Here is a 16,527-nt window from a genome sequence, read left to right on the forward strand (position 1 = left end):
CCCCCCCCAATTCACCTTACAACACTCTCATCCCCACAACCCTCTAGTGTGTGCTGGAGTTCCTTGGCAGACAAATTAATGGGGAAAGAAGACCCTGTTGGTAGATTTAACAATCATTGCTTTAGGGAAGTATACATTCAAAGAAGCTAGGAGGGAGATGTAGAGCTGACATGCATCTAATCCCTAGCACAGCCTTTCAGTGCTACTTGTGTGCAGGGTCAATGGCTTTTTAAGTGAGTAGCAAGTGAGGCCTGCTTGCTTTGTTCAAGTTAAACTATACATATAGCCAACAGGCAGACTACTTCTGGTATAGGGCACTGGGAGGTTTCTAACCCCTACCAAAAACTATATCTATCAAGCAGAACTGAAAAATAGAGGCATATAACCTGGGACTGTGTATACCAAGCAGCAAGGAAAGTCTGCCTCTGAAGAATTGGGGGCTTTTAAGGTGCTGTAATGTTACCTAGAAAAAGTCTTTGGTTCCACAAAGGTACAAACATTATTAATTTTTTTTGTTTGAAATTGACCTTGGATTTGACTTTTTCTTTCCTGCATCAGCGCAAACATTCAGGTAGCGTTTATGATAAACTCAGTCAAAAGTCCATCGAAACAACCTACTCTTTAATATTTGACATCCAATTTCAATCAATCAAGGAAGAACTTTTGAATGGAAAATGACACAAAATCTGGGAGTCCTGAAGGATGAAAAAAAGAGGAGAAGAATGCTGATTGCTACAGACATTCACAACAAAACCTGGAGAGGTGAATGCAACTTTCTATCCAACTGTCTGTAAAAACGACTACCAAAAAAAAAAAATTGCACTCTTTTCTTTTTGCCAACTTACGAGTGACCAAAAAGTAATAAACAAAAACCAATATCTGCAAAAGTATTTACTGGTTACAACTGGGTTGAATATAAGAAACCTTATAGAAAAAGAAAATAAACTTGGCACAATGAGGATGAGCGAGCACGGAGGTGGTGAGGGGGAGTCACCAGGAAAGATGTGGGTGGGTGCCATGGTGCCCATTGGCGCCATGTTGGAGACCCCTAGTTTATTTTTTGGAAACAAAAGGAGATGATGTGTTTGAGAATTTGGGAGGGTCATCAAAATGTTCCCAAAACGTTTCCTTGCTCGCCTTGTTTACAGCCTTGGCACTTCCTTCCCCAATTGACTGCTTTCCTTTTGTTTTTATCTTTCTGGTAACAACTAGGGATCATATTATGAAATTGAGGGTATTAAGACACTGTTTAAGATGCTGCTTAGCCAATTACATTTGGCTATGTTTATGAAGTTACATTAATTCGCTAGTTCAGAGCCTTGCAGGTTTGGTATGTAAATTGACTTAAATGCAAAGTAGTACAGGTTTATTGGTTTGTGAATCATTATTTTGAGGATTTCAGTGCCATACGTCAAAAGTCATCCATCTTATACACACACAAACACCTGAAATAAAGCAAATTTCAATCTTTATTCTATTGGCCACTTTGGTATCTCAGCAGAAAGCCTTCTGTCTCATTCTGTTTAAAAAAAACTATGCAATACCTATACAATCAACAGAACTTAACTGTCTTGGCTAATTTCCCCTAAGAAACATACAATTTACATAAATGGATTTAATGGATGTGAACATCTTACCAGTTTGTAAGGGAAAGTGCACATACGTCCCTGGAAGTACAATTTTATTGGAACCCTCCCCCAGTTGTATTTTCCCCTCCAGATAACAGGATCAAGCTTTTTGTGAGCAAAGGCAAGGCACAAGTTTGATATCAACCAGGAGATTCTTGGCAAAATATTACAAAATTATAGGAACTTCTGGGACTGGCAACGTGGCAACCAGTTGAATTATAAGGGGATTTTTGTTTGGTAGCTCAACTTGTCTACATGGCTTGGATACTGTAGGCTTTTGCATATGGATTAAGTATTATGGAAATTTTCAGCATTGAATGCTCTATATGATTGTTCATCATGGCCCTCTCATAAAGTGTATACATTCTTTGGCAAGTCATTTATTTCTCTCTGTGTGTGCGCACGACAGACAGACAGACACCCCTATTTATCAGACCAATTGTTTTTGGCATCTGTCAAAAAGTAACCAGCAATAAAACAAGCTTAGGTGCAAGTCCAGATTTCGTTGTTTTTTTTTGGTGTCTCAATCCAGACTCCTTTAAAGTGCAGGCAATTTGCATTCTATTTTGTCATGAGAATGATGACAAAATGACTATTGTGTTTACAGAGTTTTGGTTTGGGTCATGAATTAGGCCCTGAAGCAAAGGACGAGCAGGGAAAGGAGCTCTGATACAATCGTATGCATTTCCCTCCTCTGGGAGGATAAGAGAATAGTGAAAAAACAAAGTGCCTCTTTTTACAATTTGAATCTTTGCAGTCTCAGTCTTAGTCTAAAATGTGGTGTTCTCAGAATATGAGGAACGTGGTTTTAAATCCCCCCCCCCAGGGTATAGATCATCCGGAAGTTCTCTCTCGTGTCATCTTACAAAGATACCTACTGTCTACAAGGTTATATACCCAGTTAAGAAATAACCAAACCCTCCCTGGTACTACTGGAATTGTACACCATCCTTATGATTGGCTCATTCAGCCATAGAAATGGGTGGAGACTTACCTATGGGTGGAGTCTTTGCACTGAGGCCCAAAGCAGGTGTGAGGGCATCCTCGTGGCTGCCATAAAGATGCCATTGCCATTTTAAAGTTATTTTAAAATTTCGCCAGGGCCTCACTGGGCCTGGGGTGGGCTGAGAGACTCTTGTTCCCTCCCCCTGAACATTATCAAGTGCCAAAATGGCTGCACCCTGAGGCTGTTTTAGCGGTTGAGAAGGAGTGCGTGTGAGAGAACAAGAGCACCATGCTGTAGGCCCGCAAGACATTCTACAATCACTTACAAATGCTGACAGTGCCCTCATAGCAGCCACAATGATGCTGTCTAGTTTGGACCTAATTAGTTGGTACCAGCCCCATGGAGCCAGGTTGTGGGGACAATGTTCTGCAAAAAGAACACAATCCCAGCCCAAGTGCTGGCACAGTGGCAGCAATCTCCACCGCGTCACCAAAACCTGCCTACTTCCTCTTTGCAATGATAGGATTAGTCCAGAGAATGGAGAAAGGGCCAGCAAACCATCTTGAGCTGCAAGTCCAGAGCCAGGGAGAGGGACACAAACTCTCTCTCTCTCTCTCTCTCTCAGGAATAGCATGATATCTCTGCCCAACCCTCCCCAAGTGCCAAGTGCAGGACGAGGGAGGTTTCAGCTTTTATGACACAAACCACCGTTGGCGATATGGTCGCTAAAGCTGATTCGTGGGATCAGGTTACCTGCTTAGTTAATACTGATATTTGTTACCAAGAGCAAAAGGAGATCAACTGGTGAATTTCTCCCTTTGCATAAAACTCTTGAAACAGAGCAGAATTACTCACACTAACAGCAAAGCAAACTGTGAAAAAATAGATTCTCATTTACAGTACACTGTCCAATATAATGAATTGTCTGTGTACAATTTTGCTTTGAAAGGGCTCAGCGGTTCTGCACAACTGAAATGAATAATACATTGCTAAAACATAGGCTGCAAGGATGTTTACACAAGCAGTTCTAAAAGTTTCCCCGCTGCCTGCATAAGATGCACATCATTTGATTACTTTGTATTTAAATATAAGCCAATTTGTACATTATATTTGTAGGTACACACCTCACATCACAAAAGAGTGAATGAAACCGCTATGCGCAGAGGCAAGCACGTTTATCATACAGGGACACTCAATACTCATCAGGGAGCAAAGGTGAGCTGCGGCTATCCGTAAAGGTAACCTACATTCATTAGCAAAATTGGGTTTGTCACCATGTAATGTGTGACTAGTCACCCTGGAGTCTAGATCTCAAAGGATTCCCTTGAGAAATCATGACTAAGGTGAGGAGATATGAAAGTTCTGAGATGGCGTGGTGTAGTGGTTAAGAGCGGCGGCCCCTAATCTGGAGAACTGGGTTTGATTCCCTGCTCTTCCACATGAGCGGTGGACTCTTTATCTGGAGAACCATGTTTGATTCCCCACACCTCCAAATGCAGCCTGTTGGGTAACCTTGGGCTAGTCTCAGAACTCCCTCAGCCTCACCTACCTCACAAGGTGCCTGTTGTGAGGGGGAGAAGGGCAGGCGACTGTAAGCCGCTTTGAGACTCCTTCCGGTAGAGAAAAGTGGTGTATAAAAACCAACTCCTCTTCTTCATTTGGACCTGATGGTGTGAAGTGATGGAACATGCTTTTATGAACCAGTCATTACACAGCTCTGTAGGTTCAGGCATCCCCACGGCAACGTGGGAAGGAGGGCTAAAATTTGCACCTCAACCTAAATGACCTTCATATGTCCCCTATGAGCAAGTGCTCTATCTGAAGCATGCTATCAGCCCTCCGTCCATCATTTTAATCATAGGGATAGATAATGAGGTGAGTTTTTTTTCTTTTTCTTTTTGGTATTATTGCCTCATCTCCCATTCTAGAACAGCCTCTATGGTGAGCACAACCAGGCACTTCTGTGGGCATGGGGAATAGGGCGTGATGGCCTAAAAGAGACTTGGAGAAGGGTTGGAAAGCTCTACTTTGTACCAGCTTGAGTGGGGAGCAGCATCTGCATCAGGAGAAGATGAATTTGTGAGTGGTGCTGTTAATCAGCATGAGTGTGAACTTTGGAATAAAGGATGTGCAGGTGATAATTAAAGTGAAGTTCAAGTTGCTTGGGAAAGGGCCTGTTGGCTTCTGTATAATATCCTGTTGTTGCTGTGTTTATTGTTTATCTGCTGGACAGTTTTGCATGCAAAAATATATTTAACATTTTTTAAAATCCACCCAATATATTTGTTTTTTCTCTTATCAGTGTTAAAAAAATAAAGCGTTAACTTGTGCTTTTGTAAAAACTCTGCGTTCATAAGCAACTTTACAATACATTATTTTGGAATTAAGGGAAAACTGTTTCAACGTGCTGAATGTGTGCGGAGAATTTTGTTAGGATCACCATTTGAGCCTGTCATGGGACAGGAACCACTCTGGAGGTTACAAAGTGCTGGGGGGACAGAAAGGACCAGTGACTTGCGCTCCCTGGTTTTGACCTCCTTTCTAAAAGAGAGTCTCTTATGCTTCCTTCTCTTGTGAGAGGCACATGCAGGCACAGCCTGACCATAGCCAAGCATGGGAGATGCACAAGCACTTCCTTTAGGAATTAAACGCGAAAACCAAACCCAGGCGAGGCACTTGTGCTTCCTCTCCCCCAATCTGTTGTAACATCCAAAGCCACCCATGAACTGTTTTACAGGTCAGGTTATCTTCTCAGCAGTATAGCTATAAAATTCCAGACCTATTTCATTCAATTATATATGCTGGTGAAATGGAAACCAGATTGTGGCACTAGGAGTGTTAAGAGCCCGGGGCTGCAAACCAAAGCCCATTTGCTAGGGAGTAAGCCCCGCTGAGCTCAACAGGCCTTACTTCTGAGTAAACAAGCTTAGGCTTGCTTTTGTAACTCTGCTGCAAAGTCATAAAAATATCTTGCATGTCAATCAAGCTAACAATAATTCTCAATGTACACCTGAAACACAGCAATGTACCCTGCAAAATGCTAAGCTGTCTAGGGCAGCAAAGACCTTGTTTTCCTCCAGGTAACTGCCCATATGCTTCTCAACTGCTTTACTGGACCAAAGATGGGAGAACTTTGGGGTCTTATAGATCTCCAATTATAATGATCTTCACAGTGCTGGCTGGGCAGACCTAGCTTTTGGCCAGAAAGCAGGCTCAAATTTGTTACGTAGTAACAAGTGTGCATCTGCAATACACCATGCAGTGTTATGTGATTCATTTGATATATGTGGAGATTCCAGTTTCGCAAAAGAAGTTAACGGTGCTACTACTGAGCAGCTCACAAAAACCTTTGCTAAAACGTGAGCCTGCTTTGAAAAGTGGGAGCTAGGGCGCATGGCGAAGCGATCGCACAACAGTTTCACCATCATCTCACGTCAGCACACATCCTTCTTTCGGGACGGGACAGAGTGGCCCTCAATCTGGAACAATCTCCCTTGGGATTGTGCAGCATTTTTTGAAGCACATATATCAATTATGAAAAGTAAAGTACCCCCAAAGCCATAGTGCATCCACTAAGACTGGAAGGCGACTGGATTGAAGACTCACATTTTCCCCACCAGGTGATAACTCACACTTAGTTACTGAGTACCCAGGATTTCAGTCTTTCCGCTTTCCTCTAAAATCACAAAGTATGCTTATGGGTGCTGGCACAAGTTTTGACTTGCAAGCTTAATGTTTCATATATAACCATGCTTGATATTTGCAATTGTTCCTCATCAACGGTAAAACAATGTTTTTTTCCTTCAAGTATGGTTATCCAGTTTGCAGTTATTTCAGGTTCCATAATGTACAGTGATAGCGTACATCATCCGAAGTGCTGTGCCATCCATCTTCCTTGGTCTTGGTGCAATTGTTCTTGTGTCTTTCGTATTTTCTTTCCTTTCTTTTTTTAAGTAAAAAAGAGTAACAAAGTACTATCAAACACCACCAAAGACTCCTCAGCGTCACTGGAAGTTGTCTATAAACAGAGCACTTGAAAGGGGAAGGAGAGTCCTTAGCAGTGCACGCCAAAGCTCACTGTAGCTCATTGCTAAGATGCTTTAAATGAGACAAGACAAAAATCTGCATCCACTTGCTTTTCCTAGTATTTGGAAAGCTAAATGTCAAAAAAAAGAGGATTTCCCCCCCTCTAGTCTTCATATTAAACCTGGTGCTGATGAATGATTGTCTGCCTAAAAAAAGAGAGAGATACTTGAAAACCACCACAGGAGATAGTGCTGAAACTGCACTTTTGCAAGTTCTGCATGAGATCCAAAGAGCTCCACGATGCAGCAGTAATATCCCAAAAGAGAGAAGATGAAGAAAATGCTTTGGTTGCCTTGAGCTTGTATGTTGAAATGTCTGTTTTCCTTGCCGGCGGAGGAAATGTGCTCGCAAGGTGACGAAGCAGGAAAGACACTCAGATTTTGGATAAGAAGCAGGCAGAGATGCAAATGGCTCCTGTCGTTTGTAGCACACGTAGGCCCAGGTGACATCCGCCCCTTGTTTTGTTTCAGTCATCTTCTCGGCACATTGGAATGTTCACAAAAGTGAAGATGTTAAATTCAATCATTATCGAGAAGCACAGGAAGATGACGTAAAGAAAGAGGACACAGAAGCCCAGTTTCTTGTCAAGTTTCCATTTATTTAAGTGGATCCCACCCACCTGTAAGAACAGAAAATATGAGTCAATTAACATACAAGCTAAAAGAAAGCTTCCGATTCCAATTGCAATAACTGCTCCAGGAAATAGGCTTCTGTGGTGCAGTTCTTCTGCTGTGTGGACAACTCTCACCATTCCCTATATAATAAGGGTCTTTGGAAGATGGGGGGGAAATGTGATTTGATGGCTTAGGACTGACAAGCTTGTGAGAATGTGACGTGAAGCATCAAGTAAGCTCCACTGAGGCTTGACAAGACACACCTGAAGTTGCCTTAGACTGGATCAGACACTTGGCCCAGCCAGCTCAATACTAATTATGCTGTGTTTCCCAACACCTTCTACCCGAGTTCTTTTAGCAGACACGTCAGGGTTTGAGCCTGAGAACTTTGGCATGCAAAGCAAGTGCTCCGCTACTGAGCTACAGTGCCTCTCTAAAAGATGGCATCCCTAGCTTCAAGGCTGTCCTTGAACAGGACTGGGAACCTTCAGTTGGTGCAAAATGCAACAGGCTGTTTGTTATAGGGCTCTGTCCATTGCAACTACATTACACTGGTCCTGAAGCCACTAGCTGCCTACATCCACTGGTCCAATTTAAGGCGCTGGTGCTCACATCTAAAGCCCTTCGTACTCTGGAGCCCACATACTTAAAAGGAAGCCTCTCCCGACACGAAGATTTGTGGCAATTCTGTTTCTCACAACATGGTCTTCTAATTCTGTTTCTTCACAACATGTCAAAATCAACTGTTACGAGGACCAGATAATGACATAAGTGTCACTTGGTCAGGCCGGGCAATGCCTCGCCAGCCCAGATCAAGAGTGGGGTGTGTGCCTTGGCTGTCTCGCAGGCCGCATAAGAGCTCTCAAGGAGCCAGATCCGGCCCATGGGCCTTACGTTTGACACCCCTGCTCTAGAGGATAGGATTATGCCCAGGTCTTTTCTGTTGCTTCCTGGCTGCTATGGAACAGCCTCCCAGAAGGGGTAAGGCAGGCACCTACCCTCAAGACTTTCTGGTGTGGCTGTGAGACAGAAATATTCAGAAGAGCTTGCGGGGCAGCTGGAATGGACTCTGGCTTACCTGATTTAATGATCTCTTCTAAATTATGCATTCTGTGTTTTAATTATATTAATAGATGGTTCTTTTTAATAGAGGGCAATGCATTGGTGGTTGTCACCTGCCTGAGGTCCTGACGGTATCAGGAGAAAGGCAGTGTACTTAAATATTCTAAACAAACTGGCAAATAAATAAAAGGAAGCCAGTTTTTAAAAAATTATATCATTTTTTTTAATTGTGTTTTTCTTTCAAAGAACTTCGAGAAGCATCTTGATGATTGTCTGCCCATCTGTGTCCCCTACTCTGTGAGGCGGGTTAGACTGTGAGAGAGTGGCTGGCCACAAAGTTGGCGGGAAATAACATTAATAGTTCATCAAAGGAAGCCTTGGGGAGGGAAGTGAAGACGACCCTTCAGTGATAGTAAAGCACACAAAGACCTGAGCGAACGGAAGCGCTCACTCCCATAAGCTTTCAGCTAAAATTAACTGTCCTTTATGTTCTAATAATGGAAAGTTTGACTGTTGGTTTTAGAGCTGCTTAAAATGTCAAGGAAATACATCTCTTGGGAGGCTTCACATATTTCAATGAAGCTCTGGCACCTAAAAATACCTGAATCGGTAACATCTCTAGAGAGCACACCTTGAAATATCATCCTATTAACCTGACTGGATGCAGATACTTGCTAACATAACAAAAAGTGCACTTACAGTGAGAGCGACTGATCCTAGGAGGAGCACAACAGAGTAGACTAGGCCTTTGCTGTTGATCTGAACCTGTGAAAAATCAAAATGGAATATAATTTTAATCTAACCTAATGCTTGTCTGCACATCTGTGTCCCCTACTCTGTGAGGCGGGTTAGACTGTGAGAGAGTGGCTGGCCACAAAGTTGGCGGGAAATAATGTTAACATTTCATCAAAAGAAGCCTTGGGGAGGGAAGTGAAGAGTGTAATTTTAATCTAACCTAATCAAGGAAGCATTAACTAGCACATTGCTGTTTGCCATGTAATATTTCTACACTTGCAAATAATTAACAACAAAGTTCTACACTGACTAAACATATTGCGTGGGAAACGCACAGGTTATTTATAGCCAATGGGATTTCCCCTCCTTTGCTATGTACTTCCAGTAGCAAAAGATTTGATTAGGGAACCAAAGAATCATTGAGAACCCGATGGGAGGCTTCTGGCTGCTAGACAGAGGGACTAACACAACAGCAGAAGCAGCAATCTTTATCCAAGCCTGTCTTTCTTTGTTTCTTATCCTGCCATACACATGTTTCCATATTCCTCTCTGTTCTAGTTCCCAGATAATACTACTTAGGTATTTATTTACTTGTTTGGGGGGAAATGATTTAAAAATGAATAAATAAACTCATCCTACAGGGGATCCTCCCAGTAACAGAGACTAGGGTATTGCTGATGGCCCCCAGACAGCTTGGTCAAAGAAGATCCAGCCCCCAAGTTGATTTTGAGAAGATTCACATGAATTTAGTTTTCTGAGGATTGTGCACACAAGGAATTTGAACACCCAGGAAATTCAGCCTCTCCCCTGTAATAAAGAGGTCTACAAAGAAATTTCTAAGTGTATATATACATACAGCTGTGCCGTAATTGACCACCATAGTCTGCATGCCCCATGGTATTCCGAGGCCCACCAGAATGTCAAACACATTGCTGCCGATGGTATTGGACACAGCCATATCACCAAGTCCTGAAACACAAACATTGAACAATTAAAAGCCAGCATTTGCCACTAATATAATGATTGTCTTCATAACAAACAAGGAATATGAAGCATAAAGAGGAGGAATGTCTGGACAACCGTCCTACACAGGCTTAGCTGTTGTGATCTCGGGCATCGTAGGCTTGTGAACTGGGTAGAGATGCCTAGTGAGAAATCTCCACACCCTCACAAAACTAAAATCCTCAAGGTTTCTGGAGGAAGAGAGGAGATCCAAACGATCTGAATTAGTTTAAAAACTAGAATATATTCTATAGTGCTGAACTGCTGTGTCAACAATGTCTGGAATGTCAGGAATGTAAAAAGACACATCATCATTAGCAAAGAAGTATTTGTTTCTTAACTAGTTCCACTCCCATAATAAATATTAATGTAAAGGCCACCCCACCGTCTTTCTGAATGCAATGCAGATGATACCTTGTTTTGCTACGATTAAACTGGCCATGCAGTCTGGTACGCTGGTTCCTGCCGCTAGGAAGGTAATGCCCATGATAACATCTGGGATCCCCAGAGTGTATCCAATTATCGTAACCTATGCAACAAGCGGAAAACAAAGTAGGTTGAAAACAATAAAGGGGCCTCTTCTCGCTACTGTATTCCTGCTTAGCATCGTGATTCTTGATTTACTTGTAGCTTCTTGAACATGTGGGTGGTAACATGAATCAACAGCATAAACATGAGCATTTCAGTAACGAAACTAAATTGCAGTGACAATCTGACTAACCACCTAAAAAAAGGGAAAAACAAAAAAAGCACTTGCAGATAGCAGTGGTAATCGCAGAGAGGAGAGTGGTCTGGTACAAACTTCTGGCATATTTTCTGTTCATTTAAGAGTAATTGCATAGGAATTTCCCACTGGACTGTTCCTGTGAGAGCTGCCAAACAATGTACGAGGCAACAGGTGGTACTAAGGTTATGTTTGGCTCACTTTCACGGCACTATTCCTTTCCTAAGCACATAAACACTTCTCCTTCAACTTGCACACTTCCCTTCTGCCGACCAGAGAAAATGGAGAGTACAAAGCAGGAACAAAGAAAAGGGCCGGATGCTAACATTACTGGTTACTGGGCTATCATAGCACTATCATAATCATTGACCTCCTGTGTGTCGTCTACACTGTTGCCTTGGGTCAAGCAAGTTTTGTTTGTGTGAAAAAGAAAAATAACAGAGCAAGTGTGCACTACGGCACCTTCAACACTCTGAGAGAACACTCACTTGTGTCCTGCCCAGGAGAGAGATTCCTTTGCCGCATGCAGGCCTAGGCGTCTTCCAGTATACCTGTCATGGCCCCCATTGAGCTGCATCTGGACTCTGATTCAGAAGCCTCAGATGAGGAGCCTGGGGGAGAGCAGGAAACTTGGGGAGATCCTCGCCCGGTACCCCATCTGTTCTAGAGTCCCTGAGGAGCCTGCAGTTGAGGCTCTTCCACCAAAACTTCCCTCTGTCCCCTCACATCCTGGGGAAACTAAGCACCAGCCCAGGACCCAGCCCACCAGCTCCATCCACTAAGAGCATCAGAGGCTGTGGGCTCCTGCTGAGATAGCTGAGAGGAGGCGCAGTGCCTGCTTAGCAGCCCGTGTCCCGTCTGTGGAATCAGACTAGACCTAGTTCTCTGCAGGATTCTGGCCTACTTGAGACCTCACCAGGGGAGTTCTGGAAACTGCCCACAGAACAGGTGGGGCTGCTTTTCCTCAATCAATTTAAGCAGAAGGCAAGGCAGGGAGCATCAAAGGAAATGTTAACAAGACTGTGTTTTAGCAGAAGCTAGTTTAGAAAAAAAATTAGGTCATTAAAAGTTGTGCCTCAGAACAGGTGTGGAACACTTGCTGCCATTCTCTGACAGTGGACCCTAGAGATAATATTATCTCCTGAGCATTAAGGCAGATATAACATTTTAAAAAGGAAGTTGCAGGAAGTTCATCTCCTTTTTTCATTCATTCACTTACTCATGAGCCTAGCTTCATCCTGGCTTCTGCCAGAAATCGAATATTGGCTCAGTCAAGAGATGAAAGATTCGGTACAGCTGGAGTCATGTTTGGAGTGTGTCTGTCTAGGATCTGGGAAACCCAGGTTCAAGCTCTCACACTCTTCTGAAATTCACGGGGTGATTTTGGGCCAGTCACTTTCTCTCGTGGAATTAAATCATAGACAGACAGACAGACAGAGCACACTTTTAATGCCCACCTGAACGTGGCCCTATGTGGGAGTCCTTTCATAGTCTTTTAGCAGTGTTTAAATGTAAACCAGAAGTGTATGTATCTCATATATTTCTTGCTCAATGGGTTCTCAAGGACTGGTACACCATCATATTTCCCACTCGGCCAACCAGAAGACCAGAAGCAGGATATAAAAAAAACACTGTCCTCACTGTTGCCTCCCCCAGCAACTAAAGTACACAATGAACTTTTCATTTCGTAAGACAAATATCCTTGCATTTTAATACAGATTAATGCTGCCAGTTTGATGACGATGATGTTTTATACTCTTTTAAAGCTGATTGTGCTGCTCAATTTATATTGTCTGTCTGTGTTGCTTTGTTGTGCATTGTAATTTAATCTGCTTTTACTGGAAACTGCCTTGAACAATTTTGGGGAGGTGGCATATAAACATTTTAAACCAATAAATACATGAATTCACTCACCAACCACACCATGAAGTAAGAAAACAAAGCAATCCACAGAGTAGATAAAAGGAAGGTCAGCATGAAAAATTTCTCCCACCGTGGTTTGCTGCAGTTGGGGACGGTGAAAAAAAGGAGGACTATCAACGGCCAAGTCACAATCCATCTGGCTTTGTTCATTTTTCCATCTGGATAAAGAGAAAGGAGTGATTTTGCTTTTGAGGTTTACTGTGCAAAATCATATTTATACTGAGACACAATCCGGTAAAACTTAGAAGGAATGTCGAGGTTGGTTATGGTTGTACATTTTAAAGGAGAGGGATCGGAGGGGGGTGGGGTTCATACCCAAGGCTCAAAGTAATGTTATTCAACCAGCACCTTTCCAGGTTATGTTTTGTCTTTTGATGACGCTGATTTATGCTAAGTTGGCATGGCTCTGTTTCTCAGAATAGCAAAGCCACTAGAAGCTTCAGCAAGAAGTACTAACATGAAATTGATTGCCTCCCATTTGGTGACTGTTACAGAACATCCCTTTCCTGACAGACAGATATTCCTTCCCCTACCCATTTGTTTTTAGTAATTAACACATCCAGCCAACAGAAAAATTAGCTTGAAGCTGGATTTTTTTCTGGTGTTAAAGACCAGATTCTAAGTTAAGGTCCTTATTTCTTAGTGCCAAATTTTCCAGTGATGCGACACACCGGGAAATAGCTGGCCAAGACTCCCAAGGCAAAATTCCGTTTTCAAAAGTATCCTTTTGAAAAAGAGGGGCTTTTCCTACAAGGATTTATTCACATATGCCAGAGATTGCCCATCTGGGGTAACTCAAATGACCGCTTTGTCATAATTTTGACTCAGATGTAAGTAACCGGATGTTGACTTTTGGCTTAGCAATAAAGCAACAGTCAGCAATAAAGCAATGCAAGCCTCAGTTTGTTTGGGATGAGAACAAGCCACAGTCTTTAGGCTAGCAATCTCTCTTCCTCATCTCCTTCCTTGCAGAATCAGAATTGTAAACTACGGAGTCTTTCATAAACTACAGTTTGGTATGACATTCCAGTTGGATGCTTTCACCAATTACATCATTTCTTTCTAGCTTACAAAATGGGATTCTAAACTGGAATTCAATTGAGTTGAAGGTTTGTTTGTAACATCTGAACACAGCCTTATATTTGGCTTAGGAAACTTAAATGGGTGCAGAAACACAGCGGAGAGGTTTCCTTTTGGCTTCTTTCTTCAATTTGCACCTTAATAATTTTATCAGTGTTTAGATTTAAATGTTGTAAAGTGATACAGCACTACACACTTGGTAATAAGGTAATAAAAAGGACTGCCACACTTTCTCAGGTGAGCAGGTTCATGGCACTATGAAAAACGGTGCCTTTCCTTTACTGAGATATTACAAGAAGAAAAACAAAAGAAAAATATGTCAGCTAAGTAATGAATGTAGACCTGAATTATACAATATTAGCATCAGACAACAGAGGAGGAATAGATGTTAAATGTGGCTGGGGATTTTAAACTCCTGAAGTCTTATCTGAGCCACTGGCCTATTGCAGTATGAAGCATGACAATTGCTATCCTTTTCACCTGAGCGTCAAATATCCTAAGGGATATTCTTCCAAAAATCCTGCATAAACAAATCAAAATTATGCTAGCAGTATAACCAACGCCCCATCTTCTTAGTTCAAACTATTGGGCCTCCTGTACAAAGCAGTGGGTACGAACAGTTCTATTTAATTTCTCTCTCTTTCAGTTTGTATTTCTAAATCAAAACTTCTCAAGGAAACCCATAACTGGGGGGCTGCGGGAGAGCGGGAAGCAGACTCCACCAATGTAATTCACTGGAGGTACTTATTTCATATTGTCGCATATATCTAAAGGCTGGACGTTTCGCCAAGTAACTCAGTAAGTAGGGCTGGCATTTGGAGCTCAGATGAATCAGCAGCCAAAACAGTTTGACTTTAAGCTTTTGTAAGGAATTTCTTTCAGCCTCAAAGCACCTAAAACACCTTATGTCTTTTTTCCCGACACGGCAGTTTTTATACTTGCAGCTGGCAACCCAGCATTATGTTGGGAAAATCCTGGAGATTTCAGGGTGATGCCTGAGGAGGGAGGGGGTAGGGGTGGGACGTATGTGGGGTATAATGCCATAGATTCTGCCCTCCAAAGCAACCTCTCTGTAGTCTGGATATCAGTGGTAATTCCAGGAGATCTCCAGAGCCCACCTATAAGTTGGCAGCCCTAAACACAGGTTAGTGATAGTTGGCCCCATCATGAAGCAAAGATAAGTACCCTTCACAGGTGGGCAGATTTTGGGTTCTACTTTAGATGGCAGAGTAGGATACAGACGTGCCATTAGGAAGTTCTTAAGTGAACCTTCCTGAAATCAACAGGAGTTGCTCAAGCATAACAATATTCTCATGCATCTGGAATTTCTTTCAGTGAGGTCTTTGCAGGCCCTTGTCGGTTCTGTTTCATATTAAGGAGAAGAAGGAGGGAGAGGGTTGCATTCAGGACTGCTCCCTTTCATTCCTTGTTCTGTCATCAGCTTGAAGCTACCATTCTTCTCCCCTCAAAAAAGGGATGTTGCTTATCTATTCTAAAGTAGAAACAACTAATTTTCAGCAGTGGAGCAAGCAGCCTCTATGGTTCTAATTTAGTTTTGCTGCAAAAGAGTATTTCTATATATCAGAACCGCCTCACAACACTTCCCCCCTCATATACTTGTTATGCATACACCATATCAGTGATAGTCTGCCAAAACCACATTTGTACGCAAGTTCCTTTTACACGGGAAACTGATAATTTGCCTTGGATACCTGCCCTGAGTGGAGGCATAACTCTGAATACTGCTGTCGGGAGCCTTCACTAACTGGCAATGTGCTTATTCCCTCACCTCCTGGACCAAGCAGACAAGACAGGCTAGAGCAAAAGAAAAGGAAGTGATACAATAACGGCAGAATTAGAGGCAGTCTAAAGACTTGGTGGTACCCTTAGGACTTTGGCAAACTAACCTTGCTCTCTCATTCATACTCTAAAACAACGTTCTATGTTTACCTGGTGGTGAAAATGGAGACAGGTTGTTATGTTCATGTCCCTCTTCTTCGTTATCAACATGGATGGCCCCATTTTCGATATTCTCATGCTTCCCATTCTGGAGCACTTTGCCGTTGGCAGAGTGGATCAGTCGCTGGCGCTAGAAGATGTAAACCATCATTTTAGGAAAGTTTTCCAGTCTTTTGGGAAAGTCTCCAGGCAAAACATCACCTGGTAAATGACACCCCTCCGTTAAAGCAACAAGACATTTTTCTCCAGGCATGTTGGCAACCCTACTGCTGAAAGAAAAGCCTGAAACAAAGCAACTCCCCCCCCACACACACACACATTCTCTATGGGAAACAGGGCACTAATTGCCTATGCTTAAAAAAAGGTGATTTTAACACCTGATCACCCCGTCACCCTCTTCTGACATTACTCCAGTTCTGTTTGCAAGCCTTTCCTGCTAGAGGTCCCCAACCTTTTTTAGCTTGGGGGCACCTTTGGGATTCTGACAGAGTGTGGTGGGCGCATCCACGAAATGGCTGCCACAAAACAACTGCTGCAGGAGGCGAAGCCAGCCACAATACAGCCACTGCGGCTTGCCTTCAGTCGTACTGTGAAGACCCTTGTGCTGTGCTGGCAGCTGTTGCCAAAGTAACCTTTTTAAAAAAATCTACACAGCCAATCAAATCTCCAATAGCCAATCAGAATCCTTTCTGAGCAAAAGCCTCATCTGGCCCCACCCACTTTCTAAAAACACTTGAAGGGCACCAGGAACAGTGTCGGTGGGGCACT

The 16,527-nt window shown here is 42.8% G+C and overlaps 1 protein-coding gene across 1 annotated transcript in view; it reads right to left on the bottom strand.

Moving 5' to 3' along the window:
• Positions 1-7,126: 7,126 nt before the first annotated feature.
• The window catches only part of SLC24A4 (solute carrier family 24 member 4), a 94,736-nt gene continuing 85,335 nt past the window's right edge, over positions 7,127-16,527 (bottom strand). The window contains exons 11-16 of the mRNA XM_056851693.1: positions 15,751-15,889; positions 12,712-12,878; positions 10,488-10,602; positions 9,928-10,040; positions 9,036-9,101; positions 7,127-7,279 (exon numbers count right to left, since the gene is read on the bottom strand). Of these exons, the coding sequence (XP_056707671.1) occupies positions 7,127-7,279; positions 9,036-9,101; positions 9,928-10,040; positions 10,488-10,602; positions 12,712-12,878; positions 15,751-15,889 (753 nt within the window). The remainder of the gene's footprint in view (positions 7,280-9,035; positions 9,102-9,927; positions 10,041-10,487; positions 10,603-12,711; positions 12,879-15,750; positions 15,890-16,527) is intronic.

This window comes from Euleptes europaea, chromosome 6, assembly GCF_029931775.1.
Source record: "Euleptes europaea isolate rEulEur1 chromosome 6, rEulEur1.hap1, whole genome shotgun sequence".
Classification (NCBI taxonomy): domain Eukaryota; kingdom Metazoa; phylum Chordata; class Lepidosauria; order Squamata; family Sphaerodactylidae; genus Euleptes; species Euleptes europaea.